This window comes from Hipposideros armiger, unplaced genomic scaffold (assembly GCF_001890085.2).
Source record: "Hipposideros armiger isolate ML-2016 unplaced genomic scaffold, ASM189008v1 scaffold_166, whole genome shotgun sequence".
In the NCBI taxonomy this organism is placed as follows: domain Eukaryota; kingdom Metazoa; phylum Chordata; class Mammalia; order Chiroptera; family Hipposideridae; genus Hipposideros; species Hipposideros armiger.
In genome coordinates this window covers 1,575,554-1,585,984 of record NW_017731516.1, presented here as the reverse complement: position 1 = coordinate 1,585,984, position 10,431 = coordinate 1,575,554, and the positions used below count along the sequence as shown (strand labels likewise).

At 41.2% G+C, this 10,431-nt stretch overlaps 1 protein-coding gene across 1 annotated transcript in view; it reads left to right on the top strand.

The window, feature by feature from the left end:
* The first annotated feature begins 2,455 nt into the window (after positions 1 to 2,455).
* Positions 2,456 to 10,431, top strand: part of RAB21 (RAB21, member RAS oncogene family) — a 30,730-nt gene continuing 22,754 nt past the window's right edge. Inside the window, exon 1 of the mRNA XM_019651782.1 lies at positions 2,456 to 2,890. Coding sequence (XP_019507327.1) covers positions 2,735 to 2,890 — 156 coding nt within the window. The 5' untranslated portion in view covers positions 2,456 to 2,734. The remainder of the gene's footprint in view (positions 2,891 to 10,431) is intronic.

Sequence of the window (10,431 nt, the reverse complement as noted above, 5' to 3'; positions counted from 1 at the left end):
CCCAGGTGAGGCAGCTCAGTTGCCAGTCATTGGACAGCCGCTCAGGGCGGTTCACAGCAGCTCACTGCAGCAGGGGCTGCAGCCTACATCGTGGCTGGCAACTCATGGCAGCCCAGCTCCAGGTTGAGCTGTTGTTCACCATCTTAGCAGTAGAGGGCGCAGCATCACTGACCCATGTGGCATCCGAACCGGGGCCCTGGTGCTCAGGACTGGTGTCCCAAACCAACTCTTAACCAACGTGCCATTTGGCTGGCCCTAGCCTGAATTTCTTTCAATGCTTGGACTAATGTAGGCTACTTGTTTTTCCCCCCAATATACTTATATATTTATTTCCTATGGCTTCTGTAACAAATTATCACAAATTTAGTGGCTTAAAATAACACACAGTTATTTTCCTCCAGTCCTGGAGGAGTCCTAAATCAGTTTCTCTAAATTGAAATTAATGTTTCGGTAGGGCTGCATTCCCTCTAGAGACTCTAGGGGAAAATCTCCTCCGTCTTTTCCAGCTTCTGGGTGCCGCCAGCATTCCTTGGCTTGTGGCTGCATCATTCCAATCTCTGCCTCTGTGGTCACATTGCCCTTTCTTCTGTATGTGTAGCCTCTCCTGAATCCTTCTTATAAGGATATTTGTGATTGCATTTGGGGGCCACCCAGATAATCCAAAATAATCTCTCTATTTCAAAATTTAATCACATCTGAAAAGACCCTTTTCCCAAATAAGGTAACATTTACAGGCATCAGGTATTAGGACCTGATATCTTTGGGGGGAGGGGCATTATCAATCTGCCACAATTGAGGCCTATATTTACCCATTCTGCTCAAATATGCCAAACTGACTTGTCGTAGTGCATGAACATTTGCAATACTTTCCTTAAATCCCAATGTAAGCTAAACCTGGAAAATTACTTTAACTTTAAAACTTATTTTATTTTACAATAAAAAAATTTTAATTGTTTTGATTCGGTGATAAATGCAAAGTACTGTGTGTAGATTCTAAGACGATCAAGCTATTAAACAATCTGGGATCCATATCATTTGAACAGGGGCTGAAAGGATTGGCTGTATTGAAAAGAGAAGAGAAGAAAAGAGAAGGCTTAAAGGAAGATCACATAGCTTTCTTCATACGAGTATGTATGAAGAAGTTTCACAGAGAACAGAAATTAGGTACATGTTGTGTAGGTTGAATCAGGAACAATTAGTGTAGCAGAGAGAGGCAAATTTCAATCCAAAATGATGAAGAATTCAGAATGGACAGTGGAAGCACTCCTTCAAAATGAAGTCTCTTCCTAATTCCAGGAGTATTTGTGAATGTGTAAAGGCCCTGAGAGGAGGAATACAGAGAGAAGTAGAGAATACATCCTCAGAGGTAGTCATGAGGATAGTTTATAAAAACAAGGTCTCTTTAATGGCTGATTCTAAATAAATATAATATTATCCTTCTCCAATCCATTTTCCAAATTACAGTACAGCCAGAGTGATCTTTTAAAAGTCAAATCAGATTATATCAGTCCCCTTGATTAAAACACTTTATTTGCTGAAAGGTCCTTTCAATTGACCCCCGGCTCCTTGTCAGTCTCATCTGATGCTCTTTTCTCTCTGCGTTCTTATGTTGCTCAACTTTAAATGCTCCTTCCTACCTTTAGGGGGTTGGATGTGTTGTCCTCTCTGCTTGCAAAGTTCTCCTCCCTTCTCATTTAGGTTACTCCTACCCAGAGTTGACATTCTCGTGGAAGACTTCTCTAGCATGCTAAACCAGTTGCAAAATATTCTCAACTTCTTTATCAAGATGAAAACATTCATTGTATAATTGAGTGTGTCTGTCTGCCCTGCTAAAATGTGAGTTCTTGATGATAAAGACGTTGTATCTTGCTCAGCACAATAATTTCCGTGAAGTGTGGTAACCGCTGCTAAAGAAAGTATGCTCACGTTTTGAAATCCCTAACTTGGGGGTGGGGAAAGTGAGGGATGGAAGGACAGAGGGAGAAGGATGGGTGGTCCGGGAAGCCTTTCCGGTTGAAGCTGAGACCTGAAAGGTGCAGAGGAGACTTGGCCGTCTGGGGGAACTAAAAGAAGTTCAATAGTTATGATTTGGGATCCCAGAGAGAAATACTGTCAAGATATTACAGGGGACCTTGACAGTTTGGCTTATAGTGACTCCGGTGTGAGAGGTCATTAGCCATGTGAGCATTGCCTGGGCAAGAGTGATAACGTCCTGCACTTCAGCATTCCACCTGTGCTGGGTTTGCTTCAAACGACTCATTCCTAGTTCCCGCAGGCGCCCACAAAACGCAGAGCACTGGCCTGCAGACGGCGGGGCTCTGCCAGACACTGCACGTAAGAGCTCCTGTCACGTGCAACGTCACCCCAGGATGAGGCCGCAGAAGCTCCGCCCACGTCCAGGCACATTCACTAGGCCGAGTCCCAGGGGCCGCCCGCGGCCGCGGCCGTCACGTGACCCGAAGTGTGACGTAGGAGGAAGGAGACGCCATTAGAGGGAGGCGGAGAGGGAACGTTCTTCGCTTTTCGTCGGGTGCCTGACGTGGTGGCTGGGGCCCTTCATTCTCGGACTTTTCCTCGGCACTTCCAGGCCTCGCCCCAAGCGGGAGTGGAGACGGCGCCCGGGCTCGGCGAACCAGGGCGAGGGGGCCTGCGCCGGTCGTGACTGGGAAGGCGCTGCGGCGGCTGTGGGGAGCTCCGCGCGGCTCTAGGGTTCGGGTGGCGGGGAAGCGACGGGATGGCTGCGGCCGGTGGCGGCGGCAGCGGGGCGGCGGCGGGCCGAGCCTACTCGTTCAAGGTGGTGCTGCTGGGGGAAGGCTGCGTGGGGAAGACGTCGCTGGTGCTGCGCTACTGCGAGAACAAGTTCAACGACAAGCACATCACCACTTTGCAGGTGCGGGCCCCAGGGAGCGGGAGGGGGCGCCTTGGGGCCCCTGCCCCTCCGGGGCCGTGAGGACTCTGCTGCCCTGGTCCTCTGGATCTGGGCTCACAAATCTCAGGCCTGTGACCTCCACATTCGAATCGCCTTTCCAGAGTCGTCCTGGGGACACGCGGGGTCAGGGAAGCCTGTAGACGGAAGGACAGGCTCCTGAGAGGGGAGTGAAAGGGCTCTGAAAAGTGCCCGGTGCCTCCCGTGTGGCCGCGCATGTCGCGGAGCACCCATCATTGGGCCAGTTTTTCCCCTTCGTTTCGCTTCCGCTTGGGCCCTAGGTGCCTTCACCCTGCAGCCTACGAGTGTCATCCCTTTTTTTGCTGTTGTTTCTTTCGGAATTAGGAACTTAGCGGCGGATTTGATTTTGCGAACTAGGTGATTTGTAACTTAGCACTTACTGATGACTAAGGGTTTATGCAAGTTCCATTTTGTCCTGTCTTCGAGTAACGTGCTGATTGGCAAAAGTCATCTCCGGAGGGTTTTTGAAATGACCGCTTGCATGGGTGGATCACAGTGTTCATTGCTACCTACGTGGGTCTGACTTGTGGGTCAGACATATTCTGCGAGGTCGGTGGACCCATATTAACATGGGAACGTCATGTGAATACTGGCTAACCATTGGTCCCCAAACAAACAGCTTTAGCTGCTGCTGTTATTATCGTTGCTTGTAATAGAGAGACCCGGCTTTCTTCTGCAGTTAGGTATGGTTACTCAGAGAGTGTTAGAATGTAATCATTGATTGGGTGAAGCCAGGCCTTTGAGGCACTTGTAGTCTCCCCTCTCCCCCAAAGAAACCCGGTTGCACGTGTTAGAAAGAAAATATCCAGCTAATCTGACTTGATCACTTTATCCAGAGACAGTCAAATCCAGTGGATTTTTGAGCCTGATTGTCTAGGTTCATATCCTGCCTCCATCTGTTTGATCTTGGGCAAGTTAATCTGTCCCTGTCTAAATTTCTTCATCTGTTACAATAGCCATAATAATGATATCTATCTAGCTCATTGTGTGTCTGAACAAATAATCGTAAAAGACTCAGGACCTGGTCCAGTGTAAGCTCTCCATCTTTATTATTACTGCCCCAAACTGCACAATAGATTTTAATTAGATTTTAATAGATTTAATTGAGTGTGTGAGAACATGGACACTATTTAATAGAATGCACCATCTTCTAATTGTTGTGACATTTGATGTCTGATGCTATTATTAAACTACTGAGTCTAGAATTTACAAAGATGCTCTGGTTCTGATTCCATGTTCTATTTTTACTCCTCTGTTTTTAGTCCTCCTGTGTAAAGCATGACATCTGAAAAAGTTAATGTCAGGAAACTCTTTTTTTTTTTCTTACATCCTTGTACACAAGCACCTACACAATTTTAATAGTGAATTGATACTGTTGAGTGTTACTAGTGAGTTTCATAGGGTAAATACTTATGGTCACTTGGAAGTTTAGAAATTCATTTAGGTGAAGTACTAACAGTAACATTTATCGAGTTCTTAATGTGCTGAGTATTTCATGTTTCTTCTGTCATTTAATTCTTATAATAGCCTTTAAGGTGGATGCCTTTATTAGCCCCATTTTCCAGTTGATGAAATAGGCTTGGTTAAGTTGAGTAATTTGTTGGCCAATATATTGCCACAAGTCATGCTTCTGAAGCTGAAATTTGAACCCAGATCTAACTTCAGATTTTGAGCAGTTAAGTCACATTGCCTCTGGATATTGGTAACCACCCCTTTAGTGGTTTCCTTTATGCTACAGATGTAAGATAAAAGAGAAGATCATTGTGATTGAGCTCTCAATTTTTTTAAAAGATAATTTAGCCCTTCAACCTAAAAATTACACTTTCATTATACATTCTAAAGACACCATCAAAACTAAAAGCAGGCTAAAGATTTTTAAATATCTGAGAGAAACCACTGCTGGAGACTGCCCATAGGAGGTCTACTCACATCCTCCTCAGCTCCAGGAAGAGGTCCCAGAAGCCCAGCCATGTCCAGTCACATCCTCTTGACCGAAACCCAGGGACATACACAGGATCCTGTGCAGTCTACACGGGAGAGGATGAAAGTATAGATCTCCAGCATCAAAGCATAGCAGTCCTGATTTTGATGTTTGTATAGCTCATCACAAACAGTATCTGGATTAGATTACAGAATTGAGGATTTTATTGCATACCAATGTATGGAAATAGTATTACAGTAAAACCTTGGATTGCGAGTAATTTGGTTTGCGAGTGTTCCATTCCGCAAGACGAACAAATATTTCTAATACATTTTAACGAGGTAAATGAGTGATGTCTTGGAATACGAGGGTTTTTTTCCGGAATGAATTATGCTCGCAAACCAAGGTATCACTGTATATCTAATCTCTTTCTCTTAGATTCCAGTTCATTTCATCTTAATTTTTTTGGAGAAATTTTACTTCAATGTGACCTGTAAAACACAACCTTGTATGCTTTTAATTTCCCAACGGAGAGATCATGCATCAGAAGATATGAGAGGAAGTGTGTGTCAAGAACTACCTACTACCTATCTTTGTAAAATACTTTAAGTTTTGCAAAGTACACTCATGCATTCATATTTCAAGTAATTATAGGACTGAGAGGAACCTAAGATAGTTTATGGTTTGCTGTTTCAGTCTTTTGTTTAATATTTCATCAAGCGATTGTTCACTTTTGTCTGTATGTCTTGGAGGTGTGATGAACTAATATAGAGAGTAGAAAACTATGTCCTAAGGTGGCCCATTTCATTTTTAGACAGGTTTAATTTCCAATAAGTTTTTCTATGTGTAAAGCCAAAAATCTGTTTCCCTGTAGTTTCCAGCCCTGGTTCTGCCCCGTGAATCTTCATTGCACATGACATCCCTTCTAATAGTTGAAGATAGCTTATCACATCCTCAGTCTTGTCTTGTCTTAGGCAAACAGCTTTGGTTCCTTTAACTGGATCTCCTATGATACCAGCCTAAGTCATTTCACTATTTCAACATCTTTTCTAGACACTCACCATTTAATCATTGTCCTCTTTCCTTAAAATGTGATGCCTTGAGTTGTAGAAATGATTCCAAGTGTCTTGAACTGAACGAAGTACAGCCTATCACCTCCCCCCTATTGAAAGAGAATCCTTTTCTAACACTGAAGTAGAAAAGGTTCTACGATCTTTTGGGGCAGCTGCCACATTGATTAATATTGGGCTATCTTAGTCTTACTTGCTTGGGGGGAGGGAAAGTGTTACATCCCTCAAATTCTTTTTTCCTGTATCTTGTAACATTTTTTTTGTCCCTGATGTATTTGAACCATTAAAGTTGGCTTTGATAGATATGCTTCAGTGGTTAAAGCCTGTTAATAGCCTTTTAAATTTTAATTCTATAGTTCAAGAAACGTTGAGCTCCTGTGATTCAGGCCCTTGGTTGGGTCTTGGGCATGCAAAGAAGAATAAGGCATGGTCCCTACTTTCTGGATTGGCTACTCATTTTAACTTTATCCCCTGATGATTTTGGTAGGAATGTCTTTAATCTCTCATCAGGTCATTAACAAAGACTTTGAAAGAAAAGGGAGAGAGAGGGCCAAGCACAAAGCTCTGCAGCAGTTCTCACTGTATTCCAGTGATGTGTGACCAGAGGTATATGTTTCTTTAGACATGCGGAATTTTAGGGTGGGGCTTTTTCAGACTGTGCATGGGCCACAGTTTTCTTTCTCCTTGCATGAGAAGCAGTTATTAATGCAGTGTTGTACATATTAGTGATAATGGAAGCAGAAAGCAGCTTAAGATTGACGGCTATGGGCTACTACCTAGTGGATACAAAGCCTTTAATGAAAATGGTTATTCCAGCATTTCAGATCTAACTTTTCTGCCCTGGCTAAATCACAGTTGCCCACAGGGAATGTCATGAGGTGCTTTGTCAGATTCTTGAAGACGACAGATACACTGTGTTTTTTCTGTATTAGGAGGCTGTATGATGTGGTAAAAAGAGAAAAGCTTTTAAAGTTAGACCTCGGTTTGGATTTTGGCTCCTACTTTGCCATCATGATCTTGGCAGGTAATTTTACTGTTTGTAAGCTGGCTGTTTATGTATAAAATGGGAGAGTCTTACTAATAGGATTTTTATGTGAGTTAAATAGAGAGCCATCATATGTAAAGCTCCTACCACAGTGTCTGGCACATGTTTGTTAAATATTTGCTGTTGAATAGATGGTGTCCCCTTCCCCGATTCCCCAACACTGTTCTCCTCCCCCAATTCCCCAATAAAATCTTAAATAAATAAATACATATAAATACATAAATAGATGGTGCTTACTTTGGGTGGTTTCTTTATAGTAACTCAGTCAAAAAGGTAATGGAGTTAATTTGACATGAATTATTTTGAGAACCCATGTCGTCTCTGAGGGATCACTACATTTTTTAATTGCTTATAGATTATATATGTATATATACATACATACATACATATATACATACACACATGTATTTGTTTATTATCCATTCTAGAGTTTGGGCTGGGATTGCCATTTCTGGAAATTCACTTCTTTTTTGAAAAGTGTAACGTTTGCCATGCTTTGGTGTTTTAGTACTGCTTCCTTTTTGCAGGTTCTCCTAGGTTACTGATAATTATGAAGTAATCTTGTGGGTGAGCTCTCCGAAAACTTAAGATCCTTTCTTTACCCAGCCCAGGAAACTTGATCTTATGTAGAGTCCCCAGGTTCTCTTATGTGATTTCTCTGCTGATTTGGGGCTTTGATAGAATTGACAGGGACAGGAAAGACAATTGGAATAAGGTAGTTACTGCTTTTTCTTTGGCAATAATGCTGAACCTAAGCAATTAAATTCAGGAATTGTTTATTTGTATAGTAAACATTGTGCTACCTGGGTAGTGTAAAGATAAATAAGATGCTTTTAACTGTCAATCAGCGCTCTTGATTTTACATATTCTTGAATGTTTGTGCCATTTTGATTATAACTACTTGTCTTTGGTATGTCTCGATAGCGATTTTGATTATAACTACTTGTCTTTGGTATGTCTCGATAGCTGTGCTCTTGGGTGATCACTTCCTTTTCTTAAGATGTACCTTCTTTTTTCCCTTATTGAAGGTCTTTTCAGATTATGAACTCTAAGTGCCTTCTATCACTTTTAACTAGTCTCCCATGTAAAAAGTAACATTGTTTATAATCAGAACCAACCGTCATCTTCACTTTTAGAATTTTAACTGGAACTCCACCTATCTGCCTCCTAAAGTATAGGGCAGGTGCCTAAAATTTTATTAGCAAAGCAGTGCTGGAAGGTTGGCTGGGCAGATAGTATCCCGACAGTTTGGCGAATGAGAAACTGAGACTTGAGTTAAATTTCCAAGGTCCCACAAATAGAGGCATACCATTTTTTCTTTAGCTAAAAGTCTGCTACTTTTTTTTTTCCTCTTCGTATTCCTCAACCTCCTGAGCAACACTTGCATTCAGGTTCTAGCAGTTGGTTTTACACTTGACATTGTAGTTTCTGGTTTAGGAATGTGGGTTTCTTTATTTGTAAGATTAATGTTTTGAATGTTTGAAATATCTTCCAAGTAGTTCTGGAAGCCACATGTTGATTCAGCCAATTAATTTACAATATCTTTGTAAAATACAATAGTTGAAGTCTTTTCCTCCTCAGTATTTTACTAGATACATGGCTATAGAGGAGTGGGTGATTTTTTTTTTTTTAAGAAAAGACTTTTTCTGAATTGTGACTTTGAAATCTTATTATACAGGTATTCCATATTTGTTTGCCATTTTCCGCTTTGTCACTATTTTTAAAAGTGACTTTTTGACTCTCTTTTCAAGGTATTTACTTGGACTCTGATTATAATCCCTCTTTTTAGGAACTAAGGAAAAGAGATGTTGAGGTAGTCAAGTACTCAGCTCAGTTTTCTTCCTTTTTTTAAAAATTGAAATACATATGACATATAACATGTCAGTTTAAGGTGTGCAACATAATTTGTTACATTTATATATCATGATTGCCATTGAAGCAATCCAGCTTGGTTTTCTGATAGCTAATTTTTAGTGCCTTGCTACAGAGGACTAATTTTATAAATTATCTGCCTGAATTCTTTTATGACTTCTATCTGGAAGTAGTAACAGATGCTTTAAATACTTAAGTGGAAATAGCGTTAGTGAGTGTAGCAAAAATAATGTAACTAGTTATACACATATTCATGAAAGTCCAGTTGAACTTAAAAGATATTAAAGACAGGAAAGTGTCCACAATTCAGTTACTATGCTACATTAGGTAATGTTGCTTTGTTACGGTTAGCAAACTCAGCAGGTGATCTGGCTAACAACAACAAACCAAAAAATTGATTAAAGAAGTTACGAAAAGTACACGCAACCAGCCTAATAATAATCCAATGGCAAACACTTAAAAAAAGTTATGAGAAGATTTTAATTTGACAGATATAATTTGTTTCTATTATTTCTTACCTACGAGGTATGATTAAACAATACGGTGAATGTTTAAATAAAAAAATTATTACAGTGAAAGACACATTGCCATTAATCCCCCTTAAGGTGGAACTCCCCCTTGCTTCGAACACACTTATCACCATTCTTGCACTTCTGAAGCAGTTTTGGAAGTCCTCTTTCATGCGCTGTTGTGGCTGAATCGATTCAAAACGTTTACCTTTCATGGTCATTTTGACTGGGAGAGAGCCAGAAGTCGCACAGTACCAGTTCCAGTGAATAAGGTGGATGAGGACACACATTAATGTTTTTGTTTGACACAAATTGCCGTACCAGCAGTGATGTGTGACAAGGAGCCTTTCTGTTGTGATCACAAAATATGGTGATTGCTGCCACTGAGTGCTATGCAATGGAAAGGCAGGGATCTTCAATACGGGAAGTGGAGCTTGGAACCTTCATAACCATGTGTGGCAAGTTTCAGCTTGTTTGGTGCAGTCAGTCGGGTGTGCACTACGGTTTAGAGAAGGTGTGTTTTAAAGTGTGCCTTAAATTATCCTCCATCATGACAATGCTCCATGTCACACATCACTCCTGGTTTACCACAATTTCTGTCAAATAAAAACATTACAGTGTGTCCTCATCCACTTTATTCACCGGATCTGGCATCATGCAACTTCTGGCTCTTCCTCAAAGTCAAAATGATACAGGACATGGACGCAGACCATGGCAGTGCAACTAAAGACACTCACGAAAGAGGACTCCAGAACTGCTTCAGAAAGTGGCACGAATGATGGGATGAGTATGAAGGGGAGTATTTTGAGGGGGATTCATGGCAATGTGTCTTTTACTCTAATAATTTTTTTTTTAATTTAAACATTCACCATATTTTTTTATCACATCTCATAATTCTACTTCGGTTTTTTGTTTTTGTTTTTATTTAATAGATTTTGTTGGGGAATTGGGGAAGGGGAACAGCATTGGGGAATCAGGGAAGGGGAACAGACAAGTTGCTGTTCTTTTGTTCTTCAGTCTAGTTGTGGAGGACGTCGCTTCACTGGCCCATGTTGGTATTATCATTG